The sequence below is a fragment of the Gossypium hirsutum genome, chromosome D06, assembly GCF_007990345.1.
Source record: "Gossypium hirsutum isolate 1008001.06 chromosome D06, Gossypium_hirsutum_v2.1, whole genome shotgun sequence".
NCBI classification, from domain to species: Eukaryota; Viridiplantae; Streptophyta; class Magnoliopsida; order Malvales; family Malvaceae; genus Gossypium; species Gossypium hirsutum.
Window position 1 is genome coordinate 54070158 of NC_053442.1, and position 17028 is coordinate 54087185.

Here is a 17028-nt window from a genome sequence, read left to right on the forward strand (position 1 = left end):
AATACATAAATTCTATTATAAAAGGAACACGTTATTTGCCGATAACCTCTGTTGTGCGGGAGATATACTTCTGTTTGGCTTTAGTGTTTCCAAAGCAAGCAACGAGTTATAAAGGCCAAATGCAGGGAGGCCATCTATGGTGTCAGAAGGTAGTGTAAGAAATTAACAAGGCGAAGGCACGAGCCAACACCATGCACACAGTGTGTCACGATCACAACAACCTATGGTTTCGTGTAATGGAGTTCGACATACCCAACCAAGGTATTACCGGCGGGAAATATTGTGTACACCTGAGAAATAAGACTTGCGACTGTGGGAGTTTGATGCACTTCATTATCTATGCTCTCATATAATTGTAGCTTGTCAAAACCTCTGTTTGGATCCCATGAGTTATGTCGACAAAGTGTACAAATTAGAATACATGTACAACGTGTGGAGACACTTATTCCCATCGGTCCTAGATGAACGTAAGTGGTCGTCTATATCGCTTGCTCCGTTTAAGTTGTTACTGGATAGAGAACTGCGTCGCAAACCAAAAGGTCAACCTTGATCAATTAGAATACATGATAACATGATATTCGGGAAAGAACAAACAAACAGAAGTTGTCCAAATGGTGTAGGAACCCAGGTCATACAATTCGAACATGTCCAAATCAAAATAATTCATAATTGATTAAATGAAACTATGTTCCATTATTTCTATTACCTTATTTAAAACAACTTCTATTTTATTAAATAGGACAAAATATAAAAATAATTTGTATAAATATATTTAAAAAAATTTGATTTTATTAAATGAAATAATATAAAAACAGTTTGTACAAATATATTAAAAAATCAATACATGTGTCAGTCAAAATCAGTGCCACATGGGGGTGGTCAACGATTACGCGCTGGATTCCTTCTTGGTTCAACTTCCGGTGGGGGTTGTGGTTGTTTTGGCGGGGGTTGTGGTTGTTCTGGTTGTGGGTGTTAGGAGGATGACCTATCTTGATAGAACAAAGACTGCGGAGGTGTTTGCATCACCCACGGCAGAGGTGTTTGAATCCCGTAAAGCGATGGGGATTGGAAATGAAATGAGCTTCTCGATAGTGCCTCGTGCGATCCCTCCTACGACGATGGCCTATATACCATCGGTTGAGTCGGAGTTATTGGGAAAGGAGATGCATTGGGTCATGCATTCCAACCTGGCATAGGGCTGGGAAAAAGAAACATATAAGGGCCCGATGATTGCATAAGCGATTTTGATGGGACCGCCCCATCAGCTCTTCTCCTTGGATTTAAATGGCCCTATCGTTCCCTTTTGACACAGATTTTTCAATGCCTCTGCTCTTCAAAGAGCAAATATAGCTTTACATGGATCTTAAACCATGGCATGTAATCCGGATCGCATGCTAACTTTGGAACGATAATAGGTTCATAAGTAGGTATATGATCATACTGATTTTTCCACATTTCTATATAATCTAAGAAGAAGATCGGCCAATGCATATTCAGTCGCCGTAAGTCAATTTTGTACTCTTCATCGAGCACCTCAGGTGCCACGAGAATCGGTTGTCAGAATCCAAATTACCGCAACACTCTATTTGTTTGGTGCATCTCGACAGTAGCGTAGTTGATCAATGGGATCGTAACATGCCAGATGTTTGGATTCTGTAAGAATTTATCTGGAATTACTGCCTAAATTGTCAAATCCTCATATGGTGTCCATTGAAATTATATGAACATGATAAAAATATTAGTTATATACATAATACTAAATACTAAATACGAAACAACTTTGTTATATATATATTTCATTTATATATATACTTACATGCACTTCCGACCGTTGGTCTAATAAAAGTCGTATATCTTCAAGAGCGGTAGGTATTCCAACATAACTCGCCGAATGGTTCCACCTAATTAAATAAAATTTTAGCATAAAACTATATTTTAAATCTATGTAATAATTGTAAATTTTAATATAAATTTTACCTCGTTAAGAGTGGGAATGTATATGGGTGGTTCACTCGAGGACGTAAAAATAGAAAGCGAAATCGAGCCCATATTGTAGCAGTGATAGGCAACCTCCGATTTTGCTTTACTTGGTTGCATCGTTCAGCACATCTCCTGGTACAATGTCGACAACACGGCAAACCCCTAATTGAGTTTGCCAGTTGCTCTAAAATCGATGAATTTTAGCAGCCACCTTAGATGTACGAGGTTTCGTGACAAGTCCGGCATTAGATAACCTCCAATGATCTCAAAGATGTATGCCCGAGCGTATCGTATTCTTTCTACTTCAATCGAATCATCTCCTAGCTCCAAGAATATGTCTCGTAACCAACCCATCTCGATCTAACCTTCGTAAATATTATTCAAAATCGCACCCAAAAGATCGTAGCATACAACTCCCCAATCAGCAGATTGAGTGAACCCGGTAAGTATGAACCCATTTATCGGTAACCCTAATTGTAACTGCACGTCCTTTAAAATGATGGTACACTCCCCGCATGGAAGATGGAATGTGTGCGTCTTGGGTCTCCACCTTTCTATGAATGCGCTGATGAGTTTCGAGTCCAACTTACACCCCCAGCCTATATTGGCTACGTGCCAAAAACCCGCTTCCCTCAAATAAATTTCTATCAATGGTGATGGAGGGCTAGACAAATTACAAATATAACATTGTAACACCCGATCTACCGACTGTTATAAAAAAATTATAAAATAAATATTAATTAACAATACATAATGAAAAAATATTAAATAATATTCAAAAATTGAAATTAACCCTTACCATTTTCATTTGCTCGATGGAGATATGTTTATGATGGAGACGAATTAATTCCCCGGTCATTGCTAACACGATCAAATATCTTAGAAATTATAAAAAAATAATACTGATTTAGAAAAAAAAATTAAAGGACATTGTGATTTAAAGAGAGCTTTGAGGAATTTATAGAAGAACTTGCGAGTTTTTTTGAGAAATTTAGAGAGAAATTTGGAAGAAATTAAAGAAATTGCGTGAAAAAAATAGGTGGGAGTTTTATATATTTTTTATGATCGTTGGCTCCCCAACGGTCAAATTTTTAAATGACTGTTGGGGCAAAAAACACGGGCTAAAGTGCGTCCCCGGGTAAGCGCTTTTGCCATGTCAACAAAGCGCGTCCACGTCAGGATGTTTTATGCTGACATGGCAAAAGAGCTCCATAAGGACGCGCTTTTCTAAAATTTCCCCTTAAAACGCTATTATGTGGACACGTTTTTGGTTTTTTGGCCCATTCCGATAAATAAAGTTTAAAGTGGCCCATTTCCGTAAATAAAGTAGGAAATGGACCATTTTTAGTGAAATAGCCTGTTTCATATGAGATAAAATTAGAGAGTATATTGTTGAAAGTGACTGTTATAAATTTTGAACATGAACTATAAAACGAACGTAGAAAGTATCCAAAAAATGAGAGAGAGGGTAATTTTTTTATCTTTATTAGTTAAAATTTTTATTTCAAATTAAAATGATAAAAAAGAATGAGTTTAGCTACGAACATGGCGATCCTTAGTCAACACTGATTGTGTAAATAAAGAAAAATATTTAAATCTGAAAGCAAGATATAGTACCATGGATTGCAGATTAAAGCTCATGATGAATGCATACAGAACAGTTATTGTAGGTCAATTGATTAAATGTGGCTCGTTTAACCCACTTGAACTGGCTCGATTCATGGAACACATGAAAAAACCAATTTTCTTCAAGCCTTGGTAGTCTAATGAAACACTCCAGTAAATTAGAGTTACCAAAGTGAATATTTGTAATCCTAAAGGATAAGATTGTATAGTGTTTAAATCCCTTAGGACTCCCATCTTGTAGGTAAGCATTAATCTTAGTCATCGATGTAATTTCAATTGTACCGTTGGATTTGGGAGAGCTCAACTATAAATTGAGGCATTCCCCCCAATTTGTAACCATCCAAATATTGAGTAATCAAATACTTTTGAAAGCATTTATTCAAACATTTTGTGTGCATTGCTTTCTTATGACTTTTCTATTCATTCTTTGTTTTTTTTTTTTTTGCTTGAGAGTTTGCTTCCTCTAAGTTTCGGTGCCTTAGAGAATTTCCTTGTGAATTCTCATGTTTCTAGAGTTAGGCTAACTTAGGCAAATTTGAAGCTAAGTTCTCGCCTAAGGCCGTGAGGTTTGCCAGACTAAAGTTCTAGCCTCGTGACAGTTAGTATAGGAGCCAAGGTTCGAAGGTGTTGAATGAGATGATGAAAGAAGTAAATGATCAGATTGAGTCGAGAGATACCCATAGGGGGCTAGGAAAGCTAGTCGATCAAGGAATATGTTGTCAGTCGAGTGATCAATCCCTAGGAATCCATTAGTGGTATGAAGGAAACACTCAAGGCAGTTGAGAGACGCACCACATAGATGGACTTGATGAAAGATCAACTCAAGGGACAGGTGAAGGAGGCCTTAGTTCTAACATGGATGCGATACAAAGGGTGATCAACTCCATCGTAGGTAAGTTGATAGAAAAGGATGATGCTCTCAAGGACATAGTGACTGTTGGATCGTTGGTACGCCCCATGGTGCAGCGAAAAAATTATTCCTGTAATCATCAACCATGGACCCATTTACGAGGATCGAATCAATTGAAAAAGAGTTGAAGATATACCTTTAGGATCTGATTTCTTTCATGATGTCGATTCCAAGCCGCAACAAAAAATGTCTCAGCCTCTATGTAGTTCATCCAGTCAACAGCTAACAACAAAACTCTTTGAACTTTTCAGAGAGAATTTTCACAAAAACGGCCGCTAAACCCTTTTTTATTTTTCTTTTCTTTTCTTGGTAACCCTAACACACTAAATTATTATATTCCTTTTATTAATCTAACCTAATAAAACGAAATAATTCCCTTTTATGTTTTTAGAGAAACATATGGAAAGCATATTAAAAAGATTATATTCTTTACAAAAAATATCAACTTCCATGTGTTTTTATCTTTCAGCAAAATTATTATAACTATTTATATTAATAATTTTGATAAACTATATTCAGCTAATATTTTATATGAATCAAATTCATATATTAATTTTAATTATGTTTTCTACTTGTGTACAACAAGTTTGTACATATAATGTGTTCAAAATTTAACTGCCAAATTAAATTAATTCAAAATTAAATTAATTCAAAATTAATTTAATTCTTGTGACAACTAAACACAATATCAATTGTTTTTGAATTATGTTCGCTTCAATCATAGGGTGTGACCTTGTAGGCTCTTGCAACGTTGGTAATAATACTAGAACATTTCTAATGTCACAAGCAACAATTGGTATCTAGCAAAGCATCATTGCTACTCAAGTTACAAGAAGTCGTGATTTGACATAACTTTTCTGTGATAAGTTTTTTTATGTAGTATATCATTTTATCCTTTATATCTAGATTGGATACAAGTCATGGAATAATCACACTTGTATAGTCCAATATCATATTTCTTGATATTATGAGTAGACTACAATAAACAAATAAGTGTAAGATCTCATATCAACTTATTTGAGCATGACCTAAGATATTACTCCCATTATGTAGGAGAGACAAACTCTATCTTGATCAATCATATCTCACTACATAGATTGTGACATATCCAATATTAGTCTTTATAGTACAACCTGTTATGGTAGACATTTGACTGTATCAAAATATATGACTCGCGATGTTAGGACAATGATGATCTCAAGTCTGAGGATTGTATACATAGTTATCCCTATAAGTAATGTTGTGACTATTACATAATAATCCAAGAAACATACTCACAATGGGTCAGCCCAGTATGTTGTTCTCTAACACATACTCATGTATTGATTTTGACATCCTTATGTCAACGACAACACTATCATCAATCAACTACACATTAGTCTCAATGCATTATTATTGTCTAAACCCACAATAATACTTGACTAAAGATTTTTTTAAGAATCATATTATTCCTAGGACTTTATTATTAATCAATTTATTTACACACAGAAAAAAACTAAAATAACAATAGTAATGTCTTATATTAACAAATAAGGTAAAACGAGTATATTATTACAATCATCTCATGATTGGTCTTTGAGCATACTTTAACAATGACGACTTTGAATGAACAAATTGAAAAGTTCAAGGGAAAACTCGTTGTTCGTAAAGCTACCGTGGGTACAAGAGTTTAGGGTGTGACAATGAATTGTCAGAAAAAGTTTAAGGGGCAATGTCCGTGAAAGATGTAGATAATTTCTTATTAAAATGTCTTTTTTGAACATGATAGTGAAAAGTTAAAAATTAGTTAAAATATATAATATTTAAACAATTTAGTATAATGATACATGAAGTATATATTTTAAATATTTTTTAAGTAATTAACATAAATTATTTGTAAAATCAATGATACATTAAGTATATTAAAAAATGAAATATAATAAATTATATTTAAATAATTTAATTTAATAATACATAAAATATAAATTAATTTAATTTTTATATGTTTTTTAAATAGTTAATATAAATAAGTGAGCTGTGATAATCCCCCAATGCAAAAGCCAAAATTTAAAGGCAACTTTTGTATCTTGGTCGCAATTTTTTGATCCATAAATTCAGATGTTCTTAATTGCTTCTGCATGAAAAGATCACATTTGAAACCCCAAATGCAATGAAAAATTGGACCTTAACATGTTTGTTTATTCCATTTTACTAAATACTTTCAAAGCATTTTTTACTCTAACCAACAATCCCCCAAATCATCAAAAAGAGTTGTTGAAAAAGATAATTACCAACTTTTAAAGGTTTTATTAATATAGATAATAACTTAATTATAAAAAAAATAAAATATTTTCTACTTCAGTAATTCTTTTTGAAGTTAATAAAAATAGTGGAGAAAAAAAATACCTTCATGTCCAAGAGTTTTCAGTAATATATTAAAAATACAAATATTTCATTATTTTTTTTATCTGACGTGGAGTTTATACTATAGTTACAAAATTAATGATCAGATATTTCCTTAATTAGTAGGCCCCTCCTCTTCTCTCTCTCGCTCGCTCCTTCTTATATATTTATTTTTATATATCTTTTGAAACAACGATTGATCTCTCAAGGAAGAAATTGAAGAATTCCGTAGATGTCTTCAGAGAAGGTGCATGTGGAGCACTGTAAAGGCGTCAATGGCCTCGATAAGGTCATCTTAAGGGAGATTCGCCGTTGCTCTGCTGAGGTTTTCGCTTTCTTTCTCTTTCTCCCTACTCTCTTTTGCCTCTTATTCTCCTTTTCTTTTTCCATCTATATAATTGTCGTTTTTGTTCGTAATCTTCATTCTGTGTTAAAATGTTAACTGCATTACCGTTTCTTTGAGGTGTTTTCCGTGATCTGTTCAGTTTTTTTTATTGTATTTATCGATTTGCATAATGAATGATGATTGAATCGTGCTACCGTTTTGCTTAATATATCATGTGATGATTCGTTAAGTTTACATTCAATTTACGTTACGAAGAATTCAGTTTTCGTCGTCGTCGTAAATGTAGAGTGTGCTTTATATTATAAACCAGAGAAGAAAGATAGCAGGAGAATGCAAGCTAAAATATATGAATCAATTGGGGGAAATAGTACGAAAGATTATTGTCAAACCAAATTTAAGGTGCAGTTTTAAGCATATGATTACTACTTGTTCCGTTTTCTTTTTCTTGGTGAAAATTTTCCTTCTGAAACATTATTGCTGAGATGATGGGAGAAATTTTTGTTTACGAGAACAAAAAGAGTGTTTAGAGGATAAGTACTCCTAAGGTTCTTTGACTCACTAATTAGTTGTAATATGTTTTAAAGTGGGAAGAGTTTATACCGTGTATTTAAGATGTTTTGGAAATATGTATATGTTTATATATAAGATGCTTTAGAATATTTTTCCTTTTCCTTGTTAGTGTATACCGGCTTCTGCATGTGCTATTTTGTTTGTAACATTGCTATTCTATGCATTGACAAGGGAGTTCAAATGTCCAGAAGCTAGTTAATATGCTTACCGCGCTACTATTGCTAGATAAATAATGAAGTCGACGTTAGATTATTAAGTTAATATTTGTAGTTCAATGTACACTTGATAGTCAAGTAAATGTTGTGGACTTTTCGAGCTCGAACACTAGTTTATAGATAATAATCCATTTTACTTACCGCAAATCATTGGAACTTTCCTTTTTTTTTTTTTTTTTGCAGAGAATAAGTACTAGTCCGAACATGAATTGTTTTTTTTCTGAATATGTGCAGTTTTGCAGATTTTCTTTTTTCTTATATTAAACATGCCTAAAAGTGGAATTAGTGTTCTTGAAGCCCTATTTCATGAACTTAGGAAGCCATGAATGCTGCACAATGTAATTTCTTGTGCACTCTTTCCTCTTCCTCTTCTGTTATTTTCTTTTTAATCCGAAAAACTAAACATACACTTGGGAAACAAGCAAATTTTCTTGTTTTCATTCTACTTTCTTTTCCCTTAAGCAGGTATATTTGTATGGAGGTCAAGTCACTTCTTGGAAGAATGCACATGGTGAAGAGCTCCTTTTTGTTAGTAGTAAGGTATATGTATTAGAAGTGTTCTTGTGAGAAGCAGTTCAGCTTAAGAATTTAAATGAATTAAAGCTATCTATTTCTCCTGCTATTAACGATCTGTCTTTCATAGTTAGAGATGGTCAGAATGCTGTTATCATTTTCTCCCACTTAGCCAATTATATGCTAGTAATAATCCCATCTATTGTGAAGTGTGGTGATGGATTACTTGGATGTTATAGTATTTTCTTAGTTGTTTGATCAACACTTATTGCTACTTCTAGGTGACGAGGTTAGCGCTCAGAAAGCACTTTTGAAATAAATGAGATCTCGTATAGTTTCAGGAGAGTGTCAAAATAATCGTCACTTGCACTTACTTTCTGATACAAACGAGGCTTTTAAATTTTCTTAAAGTACCTAAAATATTTCTAAATGATACAATTGATACATATTAAGTTTTATACAAGAAGAAAATTAGCAATTTTTATGGGTCTACTTAATTTTATGACTACCCTTCCAGTTAATGTGTGCTTTCTGCAGGCTTCTTTTAGACCTCCTAGGGCTATTCGTGGAGGTATACCAATCTGTTTCCCTCAAGTATGTGATTCAATACTGTTTGTCTTTGCAATTTTTATATATTTGTTTCTGAATTCAAGTATTTTCTGTATACAGTTAAAAAGTACTGGTTCTCTTGAGCAATATGGATTTGCAAGGAATCGAATTTGGAGCATTGATCTTGATCCCCCACCATCTCCATCAGATATTTCTCACAAGGCCTTTGTTGACTTAATCCTCACGCACTCTGAAGAAGATATGAAGATCTGGCCTCACAGGTGCGCTATTAAGAATTTTGATTATTTAACATAGCTCTCAAATTGAAATTGGAATTTCAGTCTCAATGCTCTTCTTTGGAACAAATTTGTTAAATTAGCATGATCTAACTGTCAAACCGTTTTCTGAACCAGATTATAGTGGTTCTCTTTTCCTCTATAAATTTTTAGTTCACTGTAAAAAGAATTCTCAAACTTATGGCAGTAGGATGTGTGTTGTTTTGGAGCTAACTCGTAACTATCTTTAAAACCAATCTTAAATGTGCTTTAGTATTGTGTTATATGTGGATCTATGATTGACTGATTACATTTGTTGTCACCTGTCTATGTATATGTACATTTAGGGCATTACCTATGCGTATGAGATTCTCACTGAAGTTTTATCATTTGATTAAGTGATATGCAATTATGTGCAGGTATGACTGCCGGTTAAGGGTAGCTCTGGGACCTACAGGTGATTTAATGTTGACATCTCGCATCAGAAATACAAACACTGATGGAAAGTCATTTACGTTTAGATTTGCCTATCAGACCTATTTTTTCGTCACTGATATCAGGTTGAATATATTTATCTTTCCTATCTTGTGGTTTTAGTCATGAGAATCTCTGCATTTAAGCATGCATTGTAATTTTAGCAGCTGTGTAATTTTTGTGGTTAACAATGATGCATACTGTTTTCTTAGGTCTGGAAAGCAGTGTGAGATGCAATCTGCAGTGAACATTTGTTGATGAACTCATCCTATAGCCTCATGGGGAGGATCTAGGACTGTGAAAAACAGTAGTATAAATATTAGATCAAAGTTGTGCTTAGAACACTAGTAGCTTACACATGATTTATAGCCATGCCTGCTACAGTCCTCTACAAGCTAGATGTATGGATTTTCTTTATTTTTTCATTAGATGTCATAAATATCATTGCAACAGATTTTGATTTTAAATTGAAATGTTGTATAGCAAAATTAAGTTATGATTTGAAGCGAGTTCTATTTGTTGCACCTTTTAATAACATGTTCACATTAGAGATGGAATGAAAAAACTTATTTTTTTAGTGGAAAAAGTAGAAACTCTGTTCTAGATGTTATTGTGATACAGAACTAGGACATACTCATTCTGTGTTTTACAATTCTTTTCTATTCACTTTTATTTAGTGAAGTACGAGTAGAAGGACTAGAGACATTGGATTATTTGGATAACTTGAAGAACGGAGAGCGGTTCACAGAACAAGAGGATGCAATAACATTTGAATCAGAAGTAAGTGTCAACTATTATAAGCAAGCGTATGCCTTCCCTATCTTTTTAATTCTAATTGTTTATATTTATGGTTTTATGTTTACTGTCTTGTTGATGAAAAAGGTGGATAAAGTATACCTCAGTACACCAACAAAAATTGCCATCCTGGACCATGAAAGGAAACGAACATTTGAATTGCGAAAGGATGGACTTCCAGATGCTGGTGAGTTTATAATCTCTATACACTATTACACTAACACATTAATTTAGAGCCATCTAGTTAGGTTATGAAGGAAAGTGTACTATAGTTAGAGATAAAACTATTTAATCTCTTGTCCATGCTTCATCTTGGAAGTTATATCAGTTGACAGTTTTTTTTTTTTGGAGCAATTAAATATAACATACGTAGGGTGATCTACTCAGTTTTATGTTTTCCCAAAAATCTATTTATTACTTTATTTCCAATTTACAGTATTGTTTTCAATGACATCCTTCCCTTCCAACAAATCGACCTCTATTAAGATTTCCCTTTGAAAAATAGTTCTGTTCTTTCAGTCTCTTTAGAGGCAAGGTTTCTCTAAATGGTATGTGGAGGAATATTCGACCTGAAATGTATATAACGAGGGACAACTAGTTATCCCTTGCATCACAGTCGGAGGGCTTCAAAAATCGAGTCATATGCGATGTTAATATAAAATTGTCATCTAGTTCTGTACTTATTCAAGAAAGCTTTCATTTGATGCCTTCTTGAGCTATAGTCATATGTCTGCCATACAAATGAAGGTTTGAAGCCTTATATTTTTTCCATTTGTAGCTCTACTTGAACTATAATATTGTATTTATTACAAACGACACAGCCTGCATTCGTTTTAGTTGTAATAAATAGATGAGCTACGAACTTAATGATTCATTTTACATAATCAGGTAAGCATGTATGTAAATCATGGTTAGATGTGTAAGTTAATGATTGATTTTCAGTGGTGTGGAATCCGTGGGATAAGAAAGCAAAGTCAATGGCGGATTTTGGTGATAATGAGTACATGCATATGCTGTGTGTAGAGGCTGCTTGTGTGGAGGAGCCCATTACCTTGAAACCTGGGGAAGAGTGGAAAGGAAGGCAGGAGATTTCAGCTGTTCCTTCCAGTTACTGTAGTGAACAACTCGACCCTCTAAGGCTACTTCTTAGAGGTTGAATACATTACTCGCCCTTTTCTGCGGCATCTCTTGTACAGTTTAAAGACCGCAATCCGGTTTTCGCAGCCAATTACCCAAGCATTTAACTCCAAATTCTCTTGTACCAAGGGTTTCATATGAAAGGTATGGTAATTTTGCAAATTCTGCTTCTCTGGGTGTTTCATTACTAGCCCCTTATTTGATTCATTTAGGGTTTTTAGTTGCTAGTAAATATTTCTTTATTGCATCTGGAAGTCCATTTTCTTATGTAATACTAAAATTGTAGAAGCGATTCATATAAAATCCTTCGCTTCTATTTGTGAGATTATAGAAGAACTTGGTATTTCTATGGAATCCATATCTTTGCTTTGCTGGGCAGTTGCCCCTTTCAGATATATGGTAGTACGGTTGTAAACTCCACTGCAATGTTTCTAACATAGTGAGTTCTTCCAAGTATATTCAATACTTTTCCTAGTGACTTAGAGAAGAATACTACAAATATATTTACAAAAAAGACAAGGATCCACGAGGTAAAACTTAAGATTATTTTCCCTCATTTCATAATACTAATATTTTAACAATTCAACATCAAGTATTTGTTATATATCTAAATTTTTAGATCGATTTAATATCTTTACCATATCATCATAAGTATATTATTATCTATATCAATATATATTTAACGATTAAAATATTTTTACATGAAATAAACAGTTAAAAAATTTTAACTAATATCAAATTTTACATGCATGAATTAAATGAATAGAGACTGAAATATGAAGATTAAATATTAATTACAACCGAATAAATGAATACATTCCCTTAAAATATAATATGAATATAATATCCTGTGATGTGGGATTAATAAAAGAACTAGAAAAGTTCCTAGGCACGTATCTACAAAAAAACAAGAACACGCGTAAACTCCCGCCACTTTTTGAGATTCTGAGGGCTTTAACTTCAAACCAGAACCAACAATTTTAGCTCTCTTTGGAATAATGAAGGGGGAACTTCACATGACCCTAATCTGATCTCCGAGCCAATCTCCATTACTACACACGTATCTCACATGTCAAAACTCAAAGCATCCTGTTTATTTTTCTTATGGTTAATTAGTTAGGGTTAACGTTACGGTTGACCCCTAAACTTTCGTCTAATTTGGTACCTTTACAAGGAAAATACCTAATATGGTACCTCTACTTTTCTATCATCTACCAATGTACTTTAAAGTAGACCTATTCATACGTCGAGTCAGACATTGATAAATATTTTTGTTTTTAGCCCGAAAAATGAGCTTAATTTTTTTTTTAAGCTCGATGCGGATAAAAATGCTAAAACTCGAGCCTGAATCGACTCACCCATATTAATTTTTTTATATAATTTTTAAAAATATATATAATACATTGAAAAGATTAAAAACATTAAAATAAATGTTTCTCAACAAATTAAAATTAAATTAAAAAAACTTTATACTTAAATAATACAAAAATAGTAGCAAAATTAACAATAAAATAAGAGTTATACAATATCTAGACAATAACAACAAAATAGTAACATCATAATAGTGAAATGTTAACAAATCAGTGAGAAAACATTTATTTTTTCTTTTTGCAAATTTGGATAAGGCCGAGCTTGGATCCAAAAAAACCTTACCTGAGGCCTGATTCGTTTTCTAAACAAGCTTTTTTTATTTTTTGCCTAAACTCATTTTTCGGGCCAATATTTTTATCCAAACCCTTCCACTTTTTAAGCAAGTTTATGGCCAGATGATTCAACCCATGGACAGATCTACCCAAAGTCTTAACACAGTTTAATTTACACATTGACTAGGCAACATTACATAAATGAATACTATGTGTCATTATACGATTTGTTTTGGGTTTTAAATATAAGTTTTACATGTTGATTAAATTTAATAATTTTCTTTTGTTTTACTTTTTCTTTAAGAAACAAACAAAAATTGAAAACAAATCAAACTTATTTGTCGAAAATTCAACGGAAAAATTATAATCAAAATCCAAAACCAATTATAAAACATCTTTTATTCATTTATTCGTTGTTGTCGCGTCTGCGTGTAAATTAAACAATGTTAAAGCTTTGGGTACATTGATCCATGGCAACATAATATAGGTACGATATTAGAATTTTTTTTGTATAAATATCACATTGCACATTGAATGAAAGTTTAAGGACAATTCTAACATTAACCCATTGGTTTGCTATTCTCATTTTCCTTTCGAGTGAACATATAGATTGTTTTAGATCAAATTATGATTATGATCTCTAATGTTTAAATTTAGGATTTAATTTATATACTTTAATTTCAATAAATTTGGTTCCTATACATGATGTCGAAACCATTTTTTTCGAAAACAAAAAATTTATTTAGATTGCCGACTTTAAAAAATGAAAATTGAGAGTCGCCACCAATCTTTTATTAAGGTGTGATTGGGTCACCTAAAAATGACTTTGGTCTACAAATTTTAGAAAAACGGGTCCGGAAGTCGGTTACGTATGAGGAAGGATTAACACCCTCATTACGCCCAAAAATTGGTACCTAGTTAATTGATTAATGTCTTAATGTCGAAAATTTAAAAAAACATAATCTTTAGCAAAACTTAAAAACGTTACGTATTAAGACCCTTATCATTTCAGAGAAAGAAAATACCACACCCAATACGTTAGGGCACGACATTCTAATTTTCCCCAAAAATGAATTAGGGCAAAATACTAGTGCAATAAAAAATGTAAAAGAATACCCATTTATTCAAGATTTAAGAAATCGCGGCCCAATACGTTAGGGCACAATTCCTTTAAAATCTCAAACTTAGAAATATTTCTTTTATTATTTTTTAGAAAAAATCTTCATTTCGAGAAATTAATGCATCACATCCAATACGTTAGGACACAATGTGTTGAATTCCCAATAATGAGTTCTTATTTTTTGATTAAATAGAAATGCTCAATTGTTAGATTTAACGAAGAAAATCAAAACCCAATACGTTAGGGCTCAATTTCCTTGAAAATCCTAAATACGAGCATTATCTCAATTTTGAAAATTTTCTATTTTTAAATTTGAGTAAAAGATGATGTAACGTTATATTATATGTGCAAATATCGTGATAACAAATACAACAATAGCATAGAAATGATATAAACAAATGAATATAAAATAATGAAGTGCAAAATATCAAATAAATAGGCAAGATAATAACAAAAATATGCAAACATAAATTAATAAGCGAATGAAAAAAAATACCTGTACACATAAAAAAAATACATAAGTTTTAAACAATTAATATAATATTAAAATTAATTAAATAAATTAAACATGTGTATATAAACTATAAGTACGCGAAAATTTTAGTATTAAAAAACATAAACACATGCTTAAAAATATACATATATAAAAATAATAATAATAATTGCATATGAGAATTATAAAATAAAAATAAAAGAATACAATTACATTATCAAAAATATTGATTTTTAAAGAAGATATGAAAATGGACTAAATTGGATCGCTAGTAAAGATCCGGGGTAAATTCGCAAATAAATAAACTCTGGAGGACTTAATTGAACGCTCGAATTACATAGAGGGGCTGGAAGGGAAATTTTCCCTTCTCCTTTAAAACGGCGCCGTTCAAAATGATTAAATTGAAATTTAAAATAAATAAAAGGGTAAATTAAAAAGATAAAAAAAAATTAATTACAAAATCATTAAAAGGCGGAGGGGCTAAATAAAATTCGCAGTGGTATCACCTTCTCCCTTTTTTAAAATCGTAAATAAGTAAATAATAATAATCGAAAGAAAAAAATAGTAAGCCATCTTTAAAAAATGCCAATCGTTCTCTTTTTTATTCATCCTCCCTTTTTTTCTTTTACAATGAAGGGAGAGGTCTCTATTTATAGTTGAGCCTCCCCAAATCCAACGGTACAGATCAATTACATCAACGGCTGAGATTAAAGGGTATTTACAAATTAAATCTCTAAGATTATAAAATCATATATTCTAATATTGCATATCATATCTAAGATTATATATCATATCTAAGATTGCATATCATATCTAAGATTGCATATATCATATCTAAGATTGCATATCATATCTAGGATTGCATATCATATCTAAGATTGAATATCCTCAAAAATTATGTTTCCATATGTGAGCCCGGGCTAAAATTGGGTATTACACATGATATAATTGTAATAAGGCCCAATCGGCCCAAAATAGTTCCTAGTCCAACATTACAAAATTAAACAGACGGCCCAAAACGGTCCCTGGCCCAACACTACAAAGTTAAGCAGAAAAACCCTAAGCAATAAGGAGCGCCGCATCTGCCTCAGCGTCGCAACAGCACCCGCGCCGCGCCCAACGCCCGATCGCCGCACGTTTCGGCCTCCACGCGCGCCAAACTCTCCACGAACACCTGAAAAACGGACTCAAGGAGTCCAAAGAGAAAAAAACAGCAAGCAAGATTGTTTTTTTTCCCTCGATTTATTTTATTTTTGGCCTATAAAAGGCCCTTTGAAATCTGTAAAAGGGACGGAGGGTATTAACAGAGAAAGAGGCAAAGAAATCGAAAAGAAATTCTTTTTAAGGTGAAATCGAGTTTCTTTTTTTTCCTTCGGGTGTTTTTCTATTCTATTTATTTCTATTTGTATTTTATTTTTTTTTAAAAAGGGAATACAACGAAAGAAAAGGGAAGAGGCTTACCTGCGTGGTCCTGCCGATGAAACCCGAAGCTCGCTTCGTCTTGGACGGCCGGGATTTGGATCGACCGTTTGCATGAGAACGGCGGCGGTGCGAGGAAGCTAGGGATAAAACCCTAGCAGAGCACCTGTTGAGTTTTTATTTTTTTTATTTTTTATTTTTTTTCTCATTCGGTTCCAAATGATTTTGAAAGGGAAAAAATTGTTTTAATTAACAATCAAAACGGCGCCGTTTTCATTAAAGCAGACCCGCGCGGTGACCCGACCCGAAGGGAAGGATCCGCGTGATATTGCCTTGAACGATATAATTGCGCAATTAGCCCCTCCCTTTTGCGGCGCACTTCAACTAAACCTGTTTTGCTTCTTTTCAAATTGGGCCGCATATTTTATTTTTATTTTAATTTGGCCCATGCTGCTGCGCCGCGTTCTGAGAGAATGGGTTAATTTCAATCTAGGTCCTCCTCTTGTTGCGCGTGTTTTAATTCGGTCCTTTTTTGTGTTTTCTAACTTTAAATTCGGCCCTTGAACTCTTTTTATTTTATT

General features: G+C 32.9%; 1 protein-coding gene across 8 annotated transcripts; it reads left to right on the forward strand.

Annotated features, from left to right (window-relative positions):
* The first annotated feature begins 7076 nt into the window (after nt 1-7076).
* LOC107897664 (putative glucose-6-phosphate 1-epimerase) lies at nt 7077-12192 on the forward strand. 8 transcript variants are annotated; one of them, XM_041095511.1, is made up of 9 exons: nt 7093-7223; nt 8264-8367; nt 8495-8569; nt 9080-9136; nt 9212-9372; nt 9786-9926; nt 10518-10620; nt 10723-10822; nt 11578-12192. In XM_041095511.1, exons 2-9 carry the CDS (start codon nt 8356-8358, stop codon nt 11790-11792), a joined length of 864 nt encoding a protein of 287 aa, XP_040951445.1. In that variant the 5' UTR covers nt 7093-7223; nt 8264-8355; the 3' UTR covers nt 11793-12192. The 8 variants fall into 8 exon arrangements, with proteins under 8 accessions (XP_016678667.2, XP_016678670.2, XP_016678668.2 ...); XM_016823182.2 differs by having other exon boundaries at nt 9080-9113; XM_041095513.1 differs by having other exon boundaries at nt 7117-7223; nt 8272-8367; nt 9080-9113.
* The last annotated feature ends 4836 nt before the right edge of the window (nt 12193-17028 follow it).

What these genes read in the sequence shown, in the direction of transcription:
- LOC107897664 (XM_016823178.2), top strand. Translation starts at nt 7,131, where the DNA reads ATGTCTTCAGAGAAGGTGCATGTGGAGCACTGTAAAGGCGTCAATGGC. An exon ending in TCCTTTTTGTTAGTAGTAAG is followed by an intron (nt 8,570 to 9,079) that starts GTATATGTATTA and finishes TGCTTTCTGCAG; the next exon opens with GCTTCTTTTAGACCTCCTAG. An exon ending in TTTTTCGTCACTGATATCAG is followed by an intron (nt 9,927 to 10,517) that starts GTTGAATATATT and finishes ACTTTTATTTAG; the next exon opens with TGAAGTACGAGTAGAAGGAC.